General features: G+C 48.4%; 1 protein-coding gene, 1 long non-coding RNA gene and 1 other non-coding gene across 5 annotated transcripts in view; 1 reads left to right on the forward strand and 2 right to left on the reverse strand.

Annotated features, from left to right (window-relative positions):
- KDM2B (lysine demethylase 2B) overlaps window positions 1-5,434 on the reverse strand; it is a 113,125-nt gene extending 107,691 nt beyond the window's left edge. Inside the window, exons 1-3 of the mRNA XM_045534877.1 lie at window positions 4,993-5,434; window positions 3,787-3,931; window positions 769-847 (exon numbers count right to left, since the gene is read on the reverse strand). Coding sequence (XP_045390833.1) covers window positions 769-847; window positions 3,787-3,931; window positions 4,993-5,025 — 257 coding nt within the window. The 5' untranslated portion in view covers window positions 5,026-5,434. The remainder of the gene's footprint in view (window positions 1-768; window positions 848-3,786; window positions 3,932-4,992) is intronic.
- A 153-nt stretch (window positions 5,435-5,587) lies between these two features.
- On the forward strand, window positions 5,588-14,581 carry LOC123626093. 3 transcript variants are annotated; one of them, XR_006730735.1, is made up of 6 exons: window positions 5,588-6,012; window positions 6,107-6,253; window positions 10,908-10,940; window positions 11,391-11,559; window positions 13,028-13,197; window positions 14,054-14,581. It is a non-coding gene; the product is annotated as an uncharacterized LOC123626093 (long non-coding RNA). The 3 variants fall into 3 exon arrangements; XR_006730733.1 differs by having other exon boundaries at window positions 5,588-6,253; XR_006730734.1 differs by lacking the exon at window positions 10,908-10,940 and having other exon boundaries at window positions 5,588-6,253.
- A 1,616-nt stretch (window positions 14,582-16,197) lies between these two features.
- Window positions 16,198-16,304, reverse strand: LOC123626318. Its single transcript, XR_006730806.1, has one exon. It is a non-coding gene; the product is annotated as a U6 spliceosomal RNA (small nuclear RNA).
- Between the last annotated feature and the right edge of the window lie 7,459 nt (window positions 16,305-23,763).

A 23,763-nucleotide genomic window follows, 5' to 3' on the forward strand; every position in this document is an offset into this window, starting at 1 on the left:
TTAAATTCAGAGGAAAAGAAAGAGACACATCACACCAGGTCCAGGGATTTGACAACACTGGCTACAATAACAGAATGGTGACTGTGGTGACATTTGCTATTAATTAACAATGATTCCAAGGTTTAATTCCTGATCACAGAAATGAGAGTCCCGAGCAAGTCTGGCAGTAGGTGCTGCAGAGGGAGGCAGCGTTGGATGCCACCCTAAGCCTCCTCCCCGGCCCCTGCCCAAGGGCCGGAAACCTGTTCTTCCAGCCTGCCGCCCAGCTCTCCCCGCCACCTGGAGTTCTGACAGATCTCAGGAGAATGTAAAGCAGACACAGTGGGGAGGCAGCCTGCTGGGTAGGCAAAGAAAGGGGACACGCTAGCACCCCAGGAAACACACCCTTCACATAGCAAGAGTCTGTGTAGAAACTGTGTATCTAGGTACCGCGAGTTTGGGCTTAGAGGCTGGCTATTCTCTTTGCAGCTCAGGCCCTGCCTCAGTTTCCTGATTTGGGAGCAGGGGAAGGAGGAGAGGTATAATTCTCTGTTGGAAGTCACTGCATGTAACTAGGGTGGGTTAGGGGAAAAAGTCAACCCTGCGCAAGCACCCTTGGAGAGTTTTTTCCCTTAAAGGACTTGAACAAGGAGATGCTGCACCCAGATCATGAAAAAAAATCCTTCTCAGTGATGAGCAGTGTGAAAAGGGTGGAAGAAACCTACTCCAAGCTATGAACTGTGTTAGGGAGGGAGACAGGGGAAAAGGCGATTTGTTTCAGCAACTTACTTAATTCCCAGTCCATCCTTTTCTCGAAATATCAGGGGAACTCTAAGAGCTTCTCTCTGTACGTACTCATAGTTGAAATCTGTTTGGAAATTTGAATTAAAACAAGTTGGTTAAGTCACGGAGTAGCAAATAAGCCACGATCCTTTGGTTAGGGGAGGAAAAATGACAGAGAAAGGGCAAGGAGTACACTACGTGCAGGCATCAGCCGTATGGCCAAAGCTCCCTGGAAAATGATAGGGAAATGATCAGGCAAAGCCCCAGAAGCCATGCCAACATCGGCTCCTCTGCCTATTCAGTCATTCCCTGCATGCCCCGCCGGTCCAAACTTGTCAATGAACAGCCCAAGGCCAGCCAGGGTTGAGGAGGGAGACACTCAAAGAGCCCCACACAGGAACAGCCCCAGCTATAGCTCCGAAAGAGGGACAGACAAACACATCCCAAGCGGAGCTCAGAAAGTAAAGGGACAGCAAAACTGAAGAATGCCACCTGGGAGGATCTGAAGCCCCAGAGAGGAGGCTGGGAGGAGGGCTCTCATTGTAGCCGAGCATCAGTGAAAATCTTATTGTAATATCCTGCATAGTGAAGGGGAAGGGGGGAAGCCGGTTTCCCTGGAAACTGTGTATTTGATGCCAAAATAACTAGGGAACTGGGCACAGCTTTGTTGTCTTAAGAGTGAAATTCTGCCACAGCCATCACAATACTCGCTTCATCCAGATAACTGGGAGGGATGCTCCCCAGGTGAAGGCTGTGTAGACGGGGCCCATAGAAGATTCACAGGGCAGTTTCCAGCCTGGGGTTTGTCTAGTATAGACCCCAAAATCCTTATCCAAAACCCTGGAGAGTGAAGGAGGCCTTTGACTAATTTCTTTCCTTCCCCACACCCCAAACCAGTGGATCTGACCCAACTGTACCCCCAAATATGGAGATGAGGGAGGCTGAGATAAACCCTCATGTCCCCCAAATCCTCAGGTACCTAAAGCAATCCACAGGGGCACAAGCCCTCTCTAGCTGGCCGGAAGGGACAGAGAAGAGGCCTCAGGCCACTGAAGCCGCTGGCCCAGGCTAACAGCTCACAAGGCAGCCTTGGGGGAGGAGGCGGCCAGGATCACTCCCCTCGGAAGAGAACAAAACCCAGAGCTGGGGAAAGCCCTGACCTCCGCAGCTCAGATCCCCAGGGGCTCACAGTGAATGGGGATTCCTAAGGATTTAAAGGAAGAGAAGTTTAAGAAGCTTCTATTTTGATTCCAGGCTATGGGCGCCTTCTGTTTCTCAGCTCCTCCCTCCAGTTTTGGGGCCAGATCTGAATTAACTAGCAAAACCCTGGGCCCTGTCCTTTGAAAGGGGCCGGACAGCAGATTTAAGGATATACTTTCGTGCTCCTTTGCTGGAATAACCCCCCATACCCACACACCCAAACCCCTCCCCGGCCCCCAAAACCAGGGTCAGCTTCAACTTCCTCAAATGAGCTTGAAAAAAAGCTCTGCAATCCTGGGCTGAGAATTCCTCACAAATGACTAGGAAGAGTTTGCATATTGTTTCCTCATAGGATCCACCAAAGGACACAGTAAAACGGGGAGGAAAGGAGAGGAATTAAAATTCCATTTATGCGGAGGATATTTAAATCAGCTGGGACTAGCACCTTGCTCTTGGACCTGGAAGGCTGGAAGAAATTTCTTCCCTCCCCCCCCAACTACCCCTCCCACCACCAGAGCCCAGGGCCCCAGGAGGCAATGGGCACAAAAGAGAAACTTCAAAAATGCAAAACCAAGACAGGCTCTTCTAGGGGCTAACCCACAGCCACAGCCACTCAACCAGAACCTGGAAGAGGGAGGCACTTCCCCTGTCACCAGCTCACTGGGGGACTGAAGGGTTTTCCAAGGGGGTTGGGCGGAGTAAACAAAATGGAAACTGAGCAACCTAAAGGAAACTCAAATTTCGAAGGAAAAAATGAATTTACAAAGTCCAGGAGGGCCTCTGTAGGCAAGGGCATCTCTGAGACTCCAACCCCACAGGGTTGCCGAACCAAGAGCCTCGCTGGCAGCAGGCTGGGGTAGGCCAAGGATCTGGAGGCCTCAGACCCAAGCTGGAGCATCACCCCAACTTATGGAGGGTACCCCAACCATCCTCCTAGTAGGAGGGCCAGGGAGAAACCCAAGCCCTGAAGGTCTCTGGCTCAAGTGAAACTCAAAATCCCAGAAGCTTCCCAACCGGTGCTCCAAAGCCCGCGGGCCCACAGGAGACGCAGCTCTCAAGGTCTCAGTCCTGGGAAGAGATCCCGTTTCCCAGAGAGATGCCCTGTCTTCACTTCAAATTGCCAGGAGACAGGGATCTCAGCCCTAAGCCTAATTCCTTAGCCCAACTCCTGGCCTCAAACTGTTGAGGCCGCAGCGCTAGAGAGCTCAGGCCTAAATGGGGGCTCAGGCCAACAAGTCAGGGCACACCGAGCCACTGCTCCAATCTGGCAGAGCCCATGAGGGGACGCGGCTCTGCAGACCCCAGGCCTGAGGGAGTGTCACCCCTATAACCCGAGGCGCCCCCATCACCGGTTCCTAACAGGCAGACCCCGAAATGGCTCGGGGTTTGGGAGGCTTCAGGCCCGGGGGGCCTCACCCCGATGTCCCAGGGGCGCCCACAGCCCGGCTCCAGCCAGGCGGCAGCACCTCTGGCAGCGCAGGGAGCGCAACCGGCTCGGGGAGGGAAGGACGCAGCGCTCCCGCCCTCCCTCAGTCCGCCTGTCCATCCCCAGGTCCCTCTGTCCGCCGCCGGTCCCCTGGCTTTGCCCACCCTGGGGCTGCTGGTGGGCGCAGGCCGGGCCTAGGCCCACGCCCGGCCCCCCTTCCCGCCTGGCCTCCTCCCTCGCCACCCCACCCCACCCCCCAGTGCTCGGCCTCGTTTCGTCACCGGATCCCCTGGAATGGGGGACGCGGGCGCGAAATACGAACCCAGCCACCGGCAGCTCCCTCCCCACGTGCGCTCGGCCTGCGGTGCGGAGGGCGGCCCGGGGAGGGGGCGCCTCACCTTTGCCCTCCATGGCGTGCACGAAGTCCCCCTGGTACAGCTGGCTGCGCAGCTTCTCCTCCAGGCTGAAGCCGCGGACGCTGACGATCTCCTCCACGTCCGACAGGTCCTCGTTCTCGTCGTATCCCTGGCGGTCAATGGGGCGCTGCGGGGACCCAAACCAGAGAGCCCGGGACATTACTGGGGTGACTGAGGGTGGCCTCTCACCCTGGGCCCAGCACGAACAGGTGCAGGAGCTGCGCGCCCCCTGCACCCCACCATAGCAACCCGTGCAACTTTGCGCAAATGCCAAAGATGCTAAAAAGCAAGATAAGGAGAGGGGCCCGCACCCCCAGGGTCCAGCTGCGCCCTACAAGGAGGAGTCCCCTCCTGTATCTTTGGAAGGCATGGAAGGGACATCTGGGGACTCTCCCTTGCCCCCACCCCGAGATGTGTAGAGCTTTGCCCACTCAGCCGGGAGCCTGGTTATGTAACCCGCGGAGGGGGCTCCGGGCACGGGCTGGCCGGGCAGATGTAGGCCCCGGGAGGAGCCGCTGCAGCGCCCGGCTCGGCGGTAACAGCAGCTCCGGCAGCCGCGGCGGCAGAGCCGGGAAGCCGGAACCGGGGGCCGGCGGCATTTCTAACACTGGAGCCGCCCCCGAGCTACCAGGAAAGCTGGAAAGCTGAAATGGAAGGGCTGAGACCCCAGCCGCCCCCGCCGACCGCCCGCCAGTGCAAGAAGACGAGGTGGGGGGAGGAGGTTCGGGGCTTGGGAGGGGGAGAGGCAGGCGGCCCGCCACAAAGCTCCGATCGGAGACCCCAAAACGCACCAGCAGCTGCCTCATCGCCCCATAAGCGCGCGCGCACACTCACTTCCTAAGGAGACTCCCCCACCACTCCCCGCATCCCCCTGCCTCCTCCTTCCACCGCCCAGCGCCCGGCCCCGCAGCCCCCCAGATTCCGGGAGAACCCCGAACCCGCTCAGCCCCCTCCACGCCTTTCCGCGCTACCACCTCCCCACTTAAGTGTCTGAGACTCTGAGCCTCAGAAGGGACTGGAGGAGTAAGCCGCTTGCTTCCTTTTGCATGCAATTTATTATATTTTTCCGGTCCTCTTGCAAAATACAGAAAAGGAAAGAAAAGGCAGCAAGAAACAACCAAAAAAAAAAAAAAAAGATCTATCATATACCAGATACAGATTTGGAAAAAAAAAAAAAAAGCTACACACCAATCTTCTTCCAGAGTCTTTCTCTGCCTCCATTTTTTTAGGAGAGTTCACCAATTAATTGTCAACGCTCCTGCCCCCTGCATTTTAGCCGAGGGGGGAAGGAGGGAAGACCAAAGAAAACAAACCGAGAAATAAATAAATAAAGCAAGCCAGAGCCGAGATCTACAAAGTTTTGCACCAACACTTAGGCAGATCCGTTTGCAAAGTCCTAGGAAACCATTTTCAGCAGTTGTGTGGGGGGGGAGGCGTCGACGTCATAATCCCCGGAACGTAAACATTGTTGCCGATCGCGCTCGGAGCTCGCGGCCGGGTTAGTGGGGGGGGGGGCCTCGGCCCGGGATAGGGGGGGTGGGGGCGGCGGCCAGAGGAGGTGTGGGGCGGGGAGGGAGCCCGGGAGGCACCGGGCGCCGTTAGCGCCCTGGCATCGCTGTTTTGTTGTTGGGTCACGAGTGCGCCTCTGCACGCAGGCGCCGCCGCCGCCCGGGAGTTGTGTGCAGAGCTGACTTTTGGAGGGCTGAGTTGCAGGCGGCGGGCGCATCCCGGAGATGGCGGGGCAGGGAGGGAGGGAAGGAGGGGGCGGGGAGGGAGGTGCAGATTTGCACGGCTGGCCTCAGCGGGAGGCGCGGAAATGCAAGCCCAGCAAGCTGGCGTGAAAGCCCCCGGGGCCTGGCACCCCCAAAAGCGACCCCCCACCTCCGTCCCTGCCCCCATTGCTCAGGGCTACCCCTCTTCCTGTTTCATCCACCCCACCCTATTACCTGCATGGCCGACCCAAATTCAAAGCATTTTGTGTTTATATATATTTTTTGTTTTGTTTTGTTTTTACACTGCATGTCTTTTTCGTGGGGTGGGGGGTTAGGGGTGAGCCTCTACAGACCCCCCATTTGCAGACCTTCCATATGGAGGAGGCATTAGGGGGACCCAGAAGGCAATTAGCTCAGCTCCATACCTGTAAGGACTGCATAACTTTTAAACTCCCGGGACTCAAAGATATGGACCCAAACACGCGCACACACACAGGTACAGGAAATACAGCCAGACTAGAGCCCTTTCAGACCGCAGCTGACCGGAAGACGTTGCCTTTCATTCATTCATTCTGCCCGCCTCTGTGGAGTCTTTTACTAGGCGACCAGCCCTGAAACAGAAGTTGGACATTTTTTTAAAGGTCCTTGCGCTCGCCAAGAGGAGGAAATAGATGCTCAGGAGTGAAGGAGAGAATCGGATCTGGCGCCTCCTAACGCGGCCCGCAGACGAGCGAAGGGTAAGCCCTTGTTGGAGGTTTATGGGTGAAAAGTCGGTGGGAAAGTGCGTGGTGCTCTGGGACGCGAGGCGGGGAACTTGGGCACCCCTTGACTTAGCGGAGGTATCCTCGACTAAGTGATGTCATTAGCCCACCGCATGCTTCCCTGCCCACTTACTAGTGCTTGTGACCCGCCCCCCCCCCCCCAAAACTGGTCCTGAGTTGTCCTGGAGTGCCATCGTCAACAAGTTAGGTCGACTCTGGTTGAAAAGAGCTGGCCCTAAATATCCCTCCAGCCCCACTGCTGTGCCCTACTAGGCCTGATCTTCGGGGTAAAGATCCTGATAAGATGGCAGGAGGACAATAATAAAGGGACATTGTAGACAGCCCGCTTTGTGCATGGCATTTTACTTCTGCTGTGGGATAGTTGGAGCAGGTCATTTTGCAGATGGGGAAACTGAGGCTCAGAGAAATTATGAATCTGAATGGCTTGCTCTGCCCCCATTTGCCCCCCATGTGAACAAGCGATCAGACATGTGGGGAGGAAGTGGCTTCCCCACCAGAGATGGGTTGTGAACCATCAGCTCCGTACTGGTCACCGTAAGAGACAGCTTCCCCCTCGCTCTCTCACCTTAAGGTTTCCTGTCTTATCTTTCTTTAATTCTTCTAGTACCCCCAAAGGCTACTTTTTGAAGTTTATTTAAATTCCTGTTCGATCGCTATAAAAATCTTTTAAGTAGGGTTAAGACTGGCAAACATCAAAATTTGTTTACAAACTAAAATCACCCACATTGGTTCTGCCGCATCAATCCGCAGCCCTTAGTGTAAGTGAGAAGGCTCTGCTTTTAGCCTCTGGGAAAGACTAGGGACCGTTTTATTTGCGGCTCCCTTTCTTACAAGAACCCTTTAAGGGAAGTAGTCTTGTTAGTCCCTATTTTGCAGAGGAGGAAACTGGGACTCAGAAAGGCAAAGGCACTCAGTCAGGATCACACAGCTGCTTATGGCACTGCTGGGGCTCAGGCTGGAGCCTGGCTTGGCCATCACATGCTCTTTCAGAGACTGATCCCCTAGCTACTCCCCCATAATGAAATAAACATGTTCCAAGGAGGGCGCATGGCTGGAGCATGGTGAAAGTGCATTGAGTGGAATAAAGCAAGAAATAGAATGTTTGATCCTCTTAATTCATTTTTCCTTCCTGAGACTCTTCTCTCTTCCCAAGTGTCCCCAAAAGCTGGCATCAGGAAAAGATCCAATGGCGGCCACCTTAGTGTAAAAACAGTGAAGTCCATATATAATCCCTGGGGAGTTCCTGGCCTGTCGGAATGGGAAGGGGTTGAGTGGTCTCGTAATTTAATCCCCTCCCTTTACAAACCTCGAGGAAACCACAAACTGGAGAGAAGAATGGGCCAGCCTGGGGTCTGTCCCCCTCTGACACCCCCAGAAAGCCTGCCCTGCTGCCTGGTCCTAAGTGGTCACTCAATAAATGTTGGGCCCTTGATGGATCACCTTCCCCCTTGATATTTGCATTTTCTCTTTATCAGTAATTGGCAGATGAAAGGCTTTGTCCTCCAGTTGAAAGAATTCCAAGCATTTGCTCAAAGTGGGGGAGGAGGTTATTTTGGGCCTAAAGGGGAAGGGCCAAGCCCCTTGAGCTCCCAGTGTTGGCTAATTGTCCCAGCAGAGCAGATAGTAGGTGAGCTTAAGGTGCTTATCAAACAGATGCACTTTTTCTTTCAGGGAAACACTGCCTGGCCAGTTGTATTGAAACATAATAATAATGATTTCCTGAACCCTACTGCTCCTTCTCACAAAAGGCCCAGTCAGATCCTGCCTGGGTTTCCCCTATTCATTCATTTCTTCATTCATCAAAGGTTGATTGAGCAGCTCTGAGCCCAAAGACAGAGGGGATAGAGAAAAGATAGAAGAAACAGCTCCAATTGTAGGCATACCCCGGGCCGGACAGGGCGATGGACAGGCAGCTTCCCAAGGAAAGGACTGACTCTGGTTGGAGCTCTCAGAAACCAGGATTTCAAACAGTTAAGAAATTGAAGCTGTTCTCACATTCATAGATAATTACAATAACTCCTGAATTTTGAGAATTATGTCTATGGGCAAAGCCCCACACATTTGCTCTTTGAATCCTCACTGGAGCTCTGTGAGGCAAGGGCTGTAATTCCCCACTTTCATGCTGAGGCTCAAAGAAAGGTCAAGTTGCTTGGCCAAATTGTGCAAGCTATGAAATAACAGCACCAGGATTTGAACCCAGAGTTTGTAAGAATTCCACAGCCCAGACCAGACCACAGGACTGACCTCTATGCCAAGACTCCCTGCAGGGCTGTTCCATACAACACTGTGATGGGGACATTCTATATCTGCACTGCTGTCCAGTACAGATGCCTCTGGCCACATGTGGCTCTTGGGCACTTGAAATGCAACTACTGGGATTAAGGAACTGGATTTTAAATTTCATTTCATTTTAATTAAAGTTAAGTAGCTGTATATAGCTAGCATGTCTACTTTATTAGCACAGCCTTAGCATGTTTTCCAGAATTTGTCTTAACTCACATGCAAGGCTATATATATATATATATACACCTCAAGGCTTGATTTGATGCTAGGTCCCAATAATCAACCTTCTGGAAACATTTGTGGAATGAATGAAGGGTCTGTGGGGGAAGGGGGCCAAGGATATCAGCAAAGGTTTCCTGGAACAGGCCATCTGGTACAATGTGAATGCTTGCAGTGTTAGCCCTTAAACCACGCTCTCTGAGTGCCTGCCAAGAGCATGTGTGTAGGCACCAGAGGATGCCAGTTGGCTATGAGATTGTCCCACCTGCCCAGATCTCACAAATAAACTTCTCAAGGACAAATAATTGGCGATGGAGCAGGAATCCTTAGACAGGGGTAACAACCTCCAGATATATATCCTACTGATAGACTCAAACACAAAGATGCAATCCATTGTAACCCTGTTTGCAACAGAAAAAGTCTGAAAACAGTCTGAAAGTTGGGGAACCAATTAAATCATTCTTGCACCATTTATCTGCCCAATGAAATGCTAGTGAATCATTAAAAAGAATAAAGTAACTATTAATATATATGCTAATGTGGAATGATTTCATGATATCCTTAAATTAAAACAAAGCAAGATGCAGAATACTAATAACACTAAATTGTGCTGACCACTTAGGTAAACTAACCAAAGGGGATATACCTATATCTACATATATTCTTTTCTTTGCACAGAATTTCCTTTAGAAAGACCAAAAAAAAAAAAAAAAAAAAATGGGGAAAAGAACTGGGAAAATAGAAGAAAACCTATTCTTTGGTAGAATGTAAAATTTTTATCACATATATGCATGAATGTTGCCTGATTTTGAACCTTAGAGACTTAAATTTCATTTTATATGCTATAATACCTTTTGAATTTTGTCCCACAGAGATATATTACCTACTCAAAAATGAAGTCCATTTTTTTTATTTTTTAAGTCTATAGGATTCAAAATCAGGTAAATCTAAACCAAGTAAATATTCCTCAGATATAGATACTTACATAGCAAAGCATGAATAAAAGCAAGGAGTGATTAACACAAAATTCAGAAAAAAACTTAGGAAGGGAATGTGAGGAGCAAGAAATCCTGGGTGACTTTCTGTGTTTTAATCCACATGGTGGGCATCTGAGAGCATTCTTTAGAGTGTGTTGAAATATTTTACAAATCCTATTGTATTTGTGAAATAGTCCACAATTTAACAATTGTTTTAAAATTGTAAGTCTTTCTCCCGAATCACCACCAATCCAGTTTCTCCTCTCAGTCCTCTCATCCCCAGAAAACTTGTTAACAATTCTGGTCCTTCCATATTCTCCCAGAAATAGTTATGCATTGACAAACATCTCCATGTATTTTCTTCTATTATTGTATCCCGGAAATAGACACACTGCACCCTGCTTTTCACTGATTATAATCTTGGAGCTCTTTCCATATAGAACTGCCTCATCCTAAAATATTATTTAAAGATGAGCTAAATCTGAATATTGTGATACAAGAAAAGTTTAAGATCGGTTAAAAAAAAAAGTCACAGAATAAAGTGTATATTATGACCCTATTTATGCCAAAAAAACAGGCTACATGTAATGTTTGTGTACATATGTCCCTTGCCCCCCCCCCAAAAAAAAGATAAAAAAAGGATTGGAACAGAGCAGCAAACTTATTATCTTTGATCCCCTCCAGGAAGAGAGAAAATTTTAAGGGGCTTATATTTATATATTATTTGCATTTTTAACAACCATCGTGACCTTTTAAATTTATAAAATATTTTAAACATAAAGGCATAGAAAACAAATATAGCAAAGACGTGTATATCCAGTACCCAGCCTACTGGATCTTAGAGTTTTGCCATAGTTTGTATTTTGCAAATTAAAATATAAATACTTATTAAGGGGAATAATAGACCACACTAATTCTGTTAAAGTGAGTGGAGTTCCTAAAGACCTTTCTTTTTTTTTTTTTAACTACTCAGTCTTTTCTGGATTGAAGTAAATGAGTAAAAAAGAGCAAAATGTATGTACGTGTGTGTGTGTGTGTGTGTGTGTGTATAGACTGTCAAGCCTTGGCCATTTTGGGAAGACTTAAGTTATCTACGTAGAATGCTGCATTTTATAATATCTCTTTTCCAGTGTGAAGAATGGAAGGAAACTTAGAAATAACAGGTGAGTTGATTAAGGGGTTAATACCAGAAAGTCATAAAAGTTCAGATTCTTTAAAAACTTGCATCTTTGGATTGATGGACAAGTGTGTTAACCAATGCTAATAAAAATCCAACCATTACTTCATCATGCTCAATTACCATTGGTTGAGGGTCCCCGAGGGACTGATAGGAGGGCTGGCAATTAACCCTTTAAGGGACTATCATGCCCTTTGCATTTAATTTATTTTGCAAGATGAAGTAGGAACAGATGAAAAGCTTAGAAAAGTCCCCAGACCTTCAAGTGCCACCTTTTGATCTTACCCCAGAAGGCAGGATTTCACCCTGCAAAGGAACAGTCACAGACAAATTTCCTGGAGAAAAGTTTTGAAGTTTTAAAATGGGGAATCAGCTGACCTTGCTGAGTAAGAGGAGAGGGGAGGAGAGAAGGTTGATTCATTTTTTGTGCTATCAGAACAGAGACCCGTGTTGGAGAGGATTCCATTAATCTTGCAAAGTGATCAGTCACTGAGAGGATTGAATTGCATTTCCTGCCCAGAGATGTGGAGACAGATGACCTTTGCAGCAGCCCTCAGACCCCCAGTTCACAGCTGGAGAGAGGATGTGTCAGCATTTACTTTCAGGTCTCACCCCGCCCTTTGTTCAAAATTCTAACTCTTTGTGTTCTGGCTGCTGCTGGAGTTTTTGTAGCTGTTGATGCTGCTGATTTTTCTAACCGCCCACATCTTGCAACTTCTGAGAAATAAACTCTCTCTTTGGCAGAAGATAATATTTGGAGGTGCCCCTGAGAGGGAACTAGACACAGGGGATTTTGAGAGGCCATTGGGCATTTTGGCTTTAATTATTATCCCTTCCTGTGCTCCCCAAATGCTGTAGGCTGAACTGGATGGAGCCAGAAGTCCAGCAAAACGACTACTAATGCCTCATGTTTATATGGCTCTATTGCAGAAAAGCTTTTACATGCATTACCTCATGTAAAAGGCACTGCTCAAACAGAAGCATTTACATAAAGGAACATTCTCAGTCCTTAAATGTAGTGAGCTATGTGACCTTGGGCAAAGTCACATGGGACCTTGCCCAAACTTGAGTCTCAGTTTTCTCATCTGTCAAATGGGGTTGTCATATCAAATGGATTAGAGTTACCAGACAATTGAATGAGCCACTGTTCTAGAAGAGGGCTCAGTAGACGCTTGTCTTCATTACAATGAAGATGATGTGAATGAGTTCCAGGCTACAGTGAGCTATGATTGGGCCAGGGTGACAGAGCGAGACCCCATTTCTAAAATAAATAAATAAGTAAGTAAAATGAAGGTGACCTCCCGAACTCCAGAACCTTACCAACCCTAACAGATTGGGGAAATTTAACTTCACCCAACAGAAAGGCTCTTAGGGCATGGACAAGATGGTTGTTTGCTTCCCCAACATCTTTTCTCTCCCCCACTGACACCTTCAAAGTCTGACCTTGCTGAATTCTTTTGAGCTCTTTGACTAAACCTGCACTTTCCCTCCTCCAGGTCTTTGCATATGCAGATCCCTTCCCCCAGCCCTCCTCCCTCCTGGTGCTTCTCTTGCAATCTGCATAGCTCTCTCTTTCCTGCCCACCTCCTAGTGCTTCCTACCTTATCTTATTGTTGCCTGTGCACTCCCTGCCTGCCTGCCAGCCCTGGGAGAGCAGGACCCTGTCTGCCCCATTCACTGATGGACTCCTACCTAGCAGGGTGCCAGCAGCTCCTCTAAAACTGTATGATGAATGGAAGCCCAGCACCCTAGTCAGTCCTCCCCACGTCCCAGAACTACTCACCCTTCTGAGATTTTCTCTTTTTCTGGCTAACCATACTATAACACTCTTTGCAGATGGCATCACTGGCTTTTTAACCCTCCTTGAAATGACACTCATTAATTCACCAATTATTTATTGAACACATCCTTGATTTGTACACAGAACAACTGTCACAGGAAACTCTCCTCTTAACCCTGCAGCACCTATTCATGGCAGAGAGTATGATCCTCCTGCCTCAGCCTTCCCAGTAGCTGGGACTGTGGGGACACACCACCACGCCCGGCTAATTTTTCTATTTTTTCAAGAGACAGAGTCTTGCTGTGTTGCTCAGGCTGGTCTTGAACTCCTGACCTCAAGCAATCCTCCCATCGTGGCCTCCCAAAGTGCTGGAATTACAGGCAGGACCCACCCTGACCTGGTGACAGTTGCCTCTTAGCCCCAGCGTGGAGAGAGAAATTCACCCCTTGCGAATTGAGAGCAGGTGAGTTTACCCCCACACAAACTTCTCATTTAGAACGCCTCTCACGATTATAATAAAATAGTCATGTGTTAACAAAGTCTAATATCTCTTTCTCATGGCCGGGTGCAGTGTCTCACAGCCTCCCTGATTAAAGGCCCAGGGGCTGGAGACAAGCCCACTGTGGGGGCAGAGCAGGGACTGGCGGGCCTGGGAGTAGCCAAAAGTCCCAGAATACCTAGGGCTGTGGTCCCCAACTGGGCTGCACAGCAGGAGGTGAGCTGTGGGCCAGCTAGGGAAGCTTCATCTGTATTTAAGCCGCTCCCCATCGCTCACATCACCCCCTGAACTCCGCCTCCTGTCAGATCAGCGGCAGCATTAGATTCTCATAGGAGTGTGAACCCTCCTGTAAACTGTGCATGGGCAGGATCTAGGTTGCAAACTCCTTATGAGAATCTGATGCCTGATGATCTGAGGTGGAGCTGAGGAGGTGATGCTAGCACTAGGGGGCAGCTGCAAATATAGATTATCATTAGCAGAGAGATTTGACTGCATAATAAATGTAATGCGCTTGAATTATCCAAAAACCATCTCCCTCCTCCTACCCCATCTGTGGAAAAATTGTCTTCCATGAAACCAGTCTCTGGTACCAAAAGGTTGGAGACCACTATCCTAGGGGACCTACCTTCACCTTCTTCTGATCTCTGGTATCGATTCATCAGCCTGAGCCTTGACTCCAGCCTCCCATCAGTGATCACACTTAACGTCTGCCTGGGCACCTCACTGACAGGACAGTAGAGTTTTGGGGACTCTTCTGCTCACAGTTCTTAAGCTCTTTGGAGAAGGTTTGATGCTCTTTTTGTCTCTACCACAATCCTAGGCACTCAGTAGGAGCACAGCAAAGAATGATTGCAGGATGGGTCCTCAATCCTTCCAGAGTCCTGACTTCTCAACCTGTGTATTCTGATCCCCGGGGAAGTGACTTCATCTCTCTGAACCTCCTCCTCCTCATTTGCACAATGGGAAAATAACAGACATTGTTGGGAAGATGAAACCAGACCATGGAGACCTCAGTCATCCTGCTTTCTGTTCCCTATTATATATAACCGTGGATCATATTATACATTTTACTTATTGGTCTGATTTTTTTCTCCTTTCACTGGGACGTCTATTTTGTTCATCTCTCTTCCCAGCCTCTAGAACAGAGGTTGGCCCATGGTGGGTTCTCAGTAAATATTTGTAAATAAAATGAACAGATGGTTGTAAAATGATGGGTATTTGAGTGCCTGACAATGGTAGGTATCATTAATTTACCGTTGTGGTTAAGAACTCAGTTCTCTGGAATGTAACTGAAAGTAGTGTAATTGGGGCAGGGGAAATTTCACGTCATTATAGGATTTACAGTTCAGGTGCTATGGCTGAGAAATCCTGTCTGTATCATTTACTAGCTGTATGACCTGCAGGAAATGACTTCGCCTTCCTGCGGTTTGGTTTCCTCATCTGTCAAATGGAGGTGAGAACAGTACACCTCCCACGTTGGATGTGAGCATGGATGAGAAGGTAAATGTAAAGCACTTAGCACAGTGCCTGGCATATAATAATTGCTCAATAAATACTTGTCCTCATTACTCATTATAATACTCAGACTAGAGGGGAACTCTGACTGAATTAAACAGTTGCTAAGCACTTAGACTATGTCATGCTCCAGCAAGCTCAACCACTGTTTATTGACCTGAATCTGCAAACTCTTTGAGGGAAGGGACCATGTCTACGTTGTCATGATCTTAGCCCCAGTAGATGCTAATTAATGTTAAAACATGCTGTAAAATTACATACTGAACTTGAATATGAGTTAGAACCTAGAATAGCTATTAGAGTAATAACACCATTCGCCTGTTATGTGCCAGGCACAGTGTTGGGTGCTGGAGATAGGGCAGGAGCTTGAACAAACAGTGGTCACTACTTTCAGGGAACTTGGAGCTTGGTGGGGGGACAGACTCTGTTCTCATAGTTGCACCAATAGATGGAACATTGCAACTGACAAGTGCCACAAAGAAGAGGTATATGTTGCTGTGAGGCCCTTAATATGAAGGGAGGGAGAGCTGACCGTGTCTGTTCCAAGGAAGTGATGTGCAGAGCTGAGCTCCCAGGGAAGAGATCTTAGCTAGGCTGAGTGCCGGGGAGGTGCTCTCAGCAGACAAAATAGCAGATGCAAAGGCCTCATGATTGGGGTGCACATGTGCTCAAGGAACTGTAAGAAGGCCCGTATGACCTGACTGTGGTGAGCTGAGTATGGGCTTGCAAGTGAAATAAACTGGAAAAATAAGTAAGTGCTTTGGGAACTAATTGGGGAAGATATAGCGGAGCTGAAGGTTTGTGTAACCTGTGATCTAGCAATTGCACTGCTGGGAACATTCGAAACAGGCACAAGTGCACCAAGAAGCAGGGACAAGGATGATAGCCCTAGCAGCACTGCATGAAATCACAAAAAAACTTGAAACAACTCAAATGCTTGTGAACGGGGAGTGGACGAACTGCAGAATATATGTCTTCACTTGGGTTCCTCAGAAGCAGAACCTGAATCAAAAGCTTATTCAGGGCCAGGGGTGGTGGCTCACACCCCTAATCCCAACACTGTGGGAGGATCACTTCAGGTCCAGAGTTCAAGTCAGCTTGAGCAACGCAGCAAGAGCCTATTTCTACCAAAAATATAAAAATTAGCCAGGTGCAGTGGCACATGCCTATAGTCCTAGCTACTCAGGAGGCTGAGGCAGGAGGATCACTTGGGCCCAGGAGTTTGAGGTTGCAGTGAGCCATGGTGATGCCACTATACCCTAGCCCAGGTGACAGAGCGAGACCCTGTTTCAAAAAAAAAATACAAAGCGATGGATGAATAAGCGATAAATAGGAAACTGAGGATAGTAGTTACTTCCAGGAGGTTAGGAGGAAGAGATTGGGATGGGGCCTTGGAGAATTTCAAAGAAAGATGCTAATTATGTTGGGTTTTGTTGTTGTTGTTGCTGTTTTAATATGGAATGCTTCATGAATTGGCTTGTCATCCTTGCGCAATAGCCATGCTAATCGCCTCTGCATAGCTCCAGTTTTAGTATACGTGCTGCCAAAGTGAGCACTGCTGTTGTTTTTTCATAACTGTGGCAAAATATACATAACATAAAACTTACTTTTTTTAACCATCTCTAAATATACAGTTCAGTGGCATGAAGTACATTCACATTGTGGTCCAGCCATCACCACCATCACCTCTAGAACTTTCTTTTTTTATTTTTATTAAAAATAATAAATTATACGTGTTCAGTTAGAGTATATTTAAGTGGAAATTATAGGTTTATTTTATTTATTTATTTATTTGGTTTTTTTTTTTCTTTGAGACAGAGTCTCACTTTGTTCCCCTGGCTAGAGTGCCGTGGCGTCAGCCTAGCTCACAGCAACCTCAAACTCCTGGGCTCAAGTGATCCTCCTGCCTCAGCCTCCCGAGTAGCTGGGACTACAGGCATGCGCCACCATGCCCAGCTAATTTTTTCTATATATTTTTAGTTGTCTAGCTAATTTCTTTCTATTTTTTTTAGTAGAGACGGGGTCTCGCTCTTGCTCAGGCTGGTCTCGAACTCGTGAGCTCAAATGATCCGCCCACCTTGGCCTCCCAGAGTGCTAGGATTACAGACGTGAGCCACCGTGCCCTGCCTCTAGAACTTTTTTATCCTCCCAAATAAAAATTCTGTCCCCATTAAACACTAACTACCCCAAATTCCCCCTCCATCCATCCCTGGCAACCACCATTCTATTTTCCATCTCTATGACGTTGAATATTCTAAGCACTTCATAAAAGTGGAATTATATCGTATTTGTCTCTTTATGTCTGGCTTACTTCACCTAGCATAGTGTCCTCGAGGCTCATGTTGTGGCATGTGTCAGAATTTCCTTTCTTTTTCAGGCTGGATAATATGCCATTGTATGGACAGACCGCAGTGTTTTTCCATTCATCCAGTGATGGACATTAGGGCTGCTTCCACCATTGTGGCTGTTCTGAATAGCGCTGTTATGAAACTAGTAATGTTTTCTTTCTTAAGTTGATGGTGATAATAGTATATTATTATTTTTTAAACCATACATGTGTTTGTTTTCCTTCTTTTTTTTTTGGAGATAGCGACTCGCTCTGTCACCCAGCTAGAGTGCAGTGACAACATCATAGTTCACTGCAACCTCCAACTCCTGGGCTCAAGGGACCCTCCTGCCTCAGCCTCCCCAGTAGCTGGGACTACAAGTGTATGCTGCTACACCCAGCTAATTTTTCTGTTTTTTGTAGAGATAGGGTCTTGCTCTGTTGCTCAGGCTGGTCTCAAACTCCTGGCCTCAAGCGATCGTCCCACCTCAGCCTCCCAAAGTCCTGGGATTACAGGCATGAGCTACCACGCCAGGCCTATTACCTATTCTTTAAGATTAGAACTGTGTAACATTGTTCTTCACTTTCATACTGATAAGGAAAATCCCCACCTATTACTTAGCGCATCAGCCACCTGAGACCCCTACCCCTCACGGATGACCACATCAACATAACACTAGACCTATTACCTGGTACATCAACATAATACTAACCTATTACCTGGTGCATCAGCATAACACTAAACCTATTACCTGGGCCATCAACATAATACTAACCTATTACCTGACACATCAACTAACCTATTACCTGGCAGCCCATTAGCCACCTGAGACCCCACCCCTCGGACCACCCCAACTTAATAAAAGTGGGAAAAATCAGGTAGACGGGGCTCAGAATCTGGTGGTGAGACCCCTCTGAGCCCGCCAGCGAATAAACCTTGATTCTCCGACTCTCCGTGTGCCGCTCGGTTTGTCTTCGGGACCGCCCGCTTTAACACTTGCTGTAACAATACTTGCCCACAGTGGTACAATCTTTATTACTTTGCTTGGCTGTAAATGACTCCAAAAAGTAATTTAATGACTCAGTCTTACTATGGCAAACTCTTTATTGACCATTTCTTACCAAAATAATCAATAAATGATTAGAGTTTGCTTTGTAGATCTATACCAACTGATGATAAGATGATAATAAAAGATAATGTGTAAATGAGTGAATTTTCTTTATTCATAAAGAAGGGAAGGATAGTGGTGAATAGTAGCACGACGCTGTGAATGTACTTTATGCCACAGAACTGTACTGAAATATGGTCAAATTGGTAAATTTTATGTGGTGTATATTTTACCACAATTAAAAAGAAGAAGGGCCGGGTGCAGTGGCTCATGCCTGTAATCCTAGCACTCTGGCAGGCCGAGGCGGGTGGATCGTTTGAACTCAGGAGTTCAGGTCTCAAGAGCGAGACCCCGGGGCCTGGCGTGGTGGCTCACGCCTGTAATCCTAGCACTCTGGGAGGCCGAGGCGGGCAGATCGTTGGAGCTCAGGAGTTCGAGACCAGCCTGAGCAAGAGCGAGACCCCGTCTCTACTAAAAATAGAAAGAAACTATATGGACAGCTAAAAATATATATAGAAAAAATTAGCCGGGCATGGTGGCGCATGCCTGTAGTCCCAGCTACTCGGGAGGCTAAGGCAGAAGGATCGCTTGAGCCCAGGAGTTTGAGGTTGCTGTGAGCTAGGCTGATGCCACGGCACTCATTCTAGCCTGGGCAACAGAGTGAGACTCTGTCTCAAAAAAAGAAAAAAAAAAAAGAGCGAGACCCCGTCTCTACTAAGAAAAAAAATAGAAAGAAATTAGCTGGACAACTAAAAATATATAGAAAAAATTAGCCAGGCATGGTGGTGCATGCCTGTAGTCCCAGCTACTTGGGAGGCTGAGGCAGGAGGATTGCTTAAGCCCAGGAGTCTGAGGTTGCTGTGAGCTAGGCTGATGCCACGGCACACTAGCCTGGACAACAGAGTGAAACTGTCTCAAAAAAAAAGAAGAAGAAGAAGGGCTGGGTGCAGTGGGTCACATCTGTAATCCCAGGACTTTGGGAGGCTGAGGTGGGAGGATCACTTGAGCCCAGGAGTTCAAGGCTGCAGTGAGCTATGATCTCGCCACAGCACTCCAGCATGAGTGACCAAGGGAGACCCTGTCTCTAAACGAAAGAAAGAAAAGAGAGAAGAAGAAGGAAGGAAAGTGTGTCAGATCACAAAGTATAAAGCTTTGTGACTGGTGAAAATTTGAGTCTTTAAAGATTTCTATGCATTGTCTGCATTTTTATAAAAATATATTATGTATTACGTCTATAATTTAAAAAAATTTGCTATTATAGAAGTCCAGGCAAGAAGTTGTACCAAGGAGGAAGAATCAAATCCTTCATTTTATGGCTGGAAAAGTCAGGCCACATCAGAGGGCGGGCACCTGTCAGAGGCCGCGGCTCTCTGCCAACAGCTGCACAGGGCTTAGGACCCAGCTGCCGCCCTCTTGCCTGGTGTATGAACCCAGGGACAACTGCGAGGGGGAGAGCGCAGCAATCAGACAACAGGGATTGACTGAGCATGTGCGACAGGCAAAGTCCCTCCTGGGTGCAAGAAGATGGACAGGCAGGTGAGTGAGGGGCCAGTCTGGCCTCGCCTTCAAAGAGCTGGTTCCCAGGTGAGGAGATCAGGCTCTGAGAAGGGTACCTGGCAGTGTAAGGTGATAAGGGCCCCTGCACTCTGAACGCCCATTTTCTGGCCTTATCTTTGTATGCTGGAGTTATTTATTTACAGCCCATTTTAGCAGGCAGAATGCCCTCAAGGGCATTCATTCATTCAGGGATTTATTGAACTACTGTGCACCCAGGCACTGATTTGGGACAGCTATATAGTAGCTGCTTGATAAATGTACATTGCATGGAATGACAGGCTCAGAACCTAGCATTCAGTAGGCACTCAATAAATGCTCCTTGGATTGAATAAATAATATATGAATAAATCACTTGCAGCAGGTCTGGCACACAGTAGGTATTTAATAAATGTTGAATCACATGAAGGAAGGACTAGCATGGGGCCTGGCACCCAGGAAGTTCTCAAATGTCGCCAGAACCTGCCTTTCTGACCTATCTCCATGCTGATCCCAAATCCTGGACATGTAAACCCACAGACCAAATTGGAAGTCTAGACCATCCATCCCTCCATCCTTCTATCCATTCATCCATTCAGCAAGCACCGATCCAGGATCCACTGTCCACCTGTCCCTGGGCACACCGCAGAGAACAAGGCAAGGGAGGGTTTTTCTCTCTCATTTCCTCATATCCTAGTGAGGGAGTGAAACCATAAATAAGTAAACACATTTTTACAAAACAGGTAAGGATAAGCGTCTATGATGCCATGAAGCAAACGCAGACGAGGTGAGAGAGAGAGATCGATCGCAGGGACTGGTGTGTGAGATGGACTCATCATGGAAAGGCCCCTCTGAGAAGGTGACATCTGAGCTAATGCCTGAAATGGAAGAAGCAACCAACTGTCAGTCCATTTGGGCTGCTGTCACAAACTACCCTAGACCAGGTGGCTTAAGAACAATAGGAATTTATTTCCCACAGTTCTAGAGGCTGGAAGTCCGAGATCAAGACGTCGGCGGATCTGGTATCTAGTGAAGACTTATCCCCTGGTGCACAGATGGTACCTTCTCACAATGTCCTCACATATTGGAAGGGATGAGGGGTCTCTCTGGGGCCTTTTTTTCTTTCTTCTTTTAGAGATAGGGTCTCGCTCTGTCACTCAAGCTGGAGTGTAGTATTGTGGTTGTAGCTGACTATAACCTTGAACTCCGGAGCTCAAACAATCCTCCTGCCTCAGCCTCCTGAGTAGCTAGGACTACAGGCGTGCACCACTACACCTGGCTAATTTTTCTATTTTTAGTAGAGATGGGGTCTTGCTCTTGTTCAGGCTGGTCTCGAACTCCTGAGCTCAAGTGATCCTCTGGCCTTGGCCTCCCAGAGTGCTAGGATTATAGGCATGAGCCACCATGCCCAGCCTAGATTTAGGTTTTATAAAGATTTATCTGGTTGCTGTTACAGAACGGATTTGAGGAGGATCAGGAGAAGCAGAGAGAAGGGGCAGGCTGCTGCAAACAGCCGGGCAAGTGACAATGGCAGCCTGGATAAGATGGAAGAGCTCAGATCTCAAGAAAACGCTAAGGGCTAGAGTTGCCTGATGGATTGGATGCTGTGGGGTGACTCCTGGAGTGACCAGCCCTCCAACGTCTCTAGCTTCCCTGGGGCCTCACAGAGCTCCGTTGCACTTGACGGCTGTTCCCGGGATGCTGGGCGTTTTTATGTGATTAGGCTGGAACAGTTCTCTGGGAAATAAATGCCCTGAGTCTAAAGGGCTTTTACGAGCCAGGGCAGGGGATTAAAGGCGGCCAGGCTGCAGAGAAATCCCAGGGTCAGGAGACAGCTGAGCGTGGAGACTTTTAATCTAAACCTTAAAACGTTTTTATTTTCCACTCCCTGAACTCAGGGTGTCACTTTAAATACATGTTTGGCAACATCGGCTGTTCTATTTTTCTTTTTAATTATACAAAGAGAGAGCCTGGAAATGGCTCAGCCCCAGGCTGGGGGGAGGCAAGGAAAGTTTGGCAGCAGTTAGAGGCAGAGACATCAACTAAAAATCGAGTGGATGTGAAATCCTTTTCAGGGATCGTGGAGACCAAACTTCCAGCTACCCTGAATTTGGTATGGTCAGCCCTGACTCGGGATTTCTAAAAGGAGACTGACAGACTCACCAGCTTAGAATGGAGAAAGGACAGATGGACACGTCTCTGAGACAAAAATATCACCAGCACTAGCACTGTTCCTGTACCTTGAATTTATTCCCAGGCCTCCGCCCTTCCCTCCTTCGTCCTCCGGGCAGCAGGAGCTAACTAGGCCGCTCACGCACTTGCAGGTGCTCCCTCCGTGTGCCAGGCGCTGGGCTAACCTGTTTGTAGGTGCTGTCTCCTGTGAGGCAGTTGACTGTTCTATAAGTACGTACTGCCATCGTCCCTGCCTTCCAGCTGGGGACCTGAGGCTCAGAGAGACTAGATGGCAGCCCCTCGCCCCGGTGTGGGGCCTGGGCTTGTCTGCCCTCAGCTCCAGTCCCGGCCTTTCCCCTGCTTTGCTCCGGATCACAGGGAGGCCAAGCCTGGCAGCTGCCAAATCATCTGGCTTCCTGCACAGATGGCCCAACGGGAGCCAGCGATGGAGCCGGGTGGGCGGGAGGAGGCGGCCAGGGTGTTTCTCCCCTTCTCTGCTGCTGGCAGGTCTCCAGCAGGGGCTACAAAGCCTGAGTCTCCGTCTCCCACCAGATGGGCCACTGTGGGTCCAGCTTTCACCTGGTGACTCCAGTCCCTCCTGGGTACCAGAAACAACACCTCCTGCCTCTTTCCCTCCACGCCCAGGTTGGTAGTGGCCCTCCCACTAGGCTAATCCATGGGGTTTCCAGTCCCCTGCTTGCCTCTCCCATAGCCTCTCATTACCTCAGGAGCAATTCTCTGGACAAATTCCCCTATTCTAGTACCTGTTTTTTCCCGGTCCAATTCTCACCGGGATTCTGCCTTTGGTAAATGCTCATAGATTAGCCAATTCATTACATTTGGCACGAGGCAACCCCCTTTCTTTGAGCACAGCACATCCCACGACAAGGAAGACAGTCGCCACCGTTTACTGAGCACTGTGCTAATTGCCAGACGAATGTTCTTTCATGGAACACTCACTGCAACCCTTTCTGCCAAGTCCCACCACTACTCCCATTTGACACGTGAGGCTCAGAGAGGTTGGGGTGCTTGCCTCAAGTGGCACAGTGACATAGTGACGAAGTGGGGATTCAAATCCAGGAGTGCATGTGTGATTTTCTAATCTCCGTTGATATTCTGAACACACTTGTAGCCCCTTGCTAAATCCCATAAAACTCAGCTTCCTGCCTCTTGGAAAGAGGTCATGAAAAACAAAAATGAAATTTTTTTTTTTTTTTTTTTGAGACAGAGTGTCGCTTTGTTGCCCTGGCTAGAGTGAGTGCCATGGCGTCAGCCTAGCTCACAGCAACCTCAAACTCCTGGGCTTCAGCGATCCAACTGCCTCAGCCTCCCGAGTAGCTGGGACTACAGGCATGAGCCACCATGCCTGGCTAATTTTTTTTCTATATATATTTTAGTTGGCCAGATAATTTCTTTCTATTTTTAGTAGAGACAGGGTCTCGCTCTTGCTCAGGCTGGTCTCAAACTCCCGACCTCGAGTGATCCACCCGCCTTGGCCTCCCAGAGTGCTAGGATTTCAGGCATGAGCCACCGCGCCTGGCCACAAAAGTGAAATTTAAGTAAAAAGAACTCAACTTCCTTGGCAGGCTCAAGCCCCCCGCCAAGTCTCTCCAGGTTCCTTGTATTGGTTTCTCAGGGCTGCTGTAACAAAGCACCACAAACCGGGTGGCTTGGAACAATAGAAATCTATTGTCTCACAGTTCTGGAGGCCAGAAGTCCAAAATCAGGATGTCACAGGCTATGCTCCCTCGGAAGCCTGCAGGGAAGGGTGTGTTCCAGGCCTCTCTTTGGCTTGCAGGTGGCCGTCTCCTCCCTGTGTCTCTTCATGTTGTCTTTTTCCCCTGCGCCTGTCTGTCTGTGTGTCCCTATATCCCC

Source organism: Lemur catta, chromosome 21 (genome assembly GCF_020740605.2).
Source record: "Lemur catta isolate mLemCat1 chromosome 21, mLemCat1.pri, whole genome shotgun sequence".
Lineage (NCBI taxonomy): Eukaryota > Metazoa > Chordata > Mammalia > Primates > Lemuridae > Lemur > Lemur catta.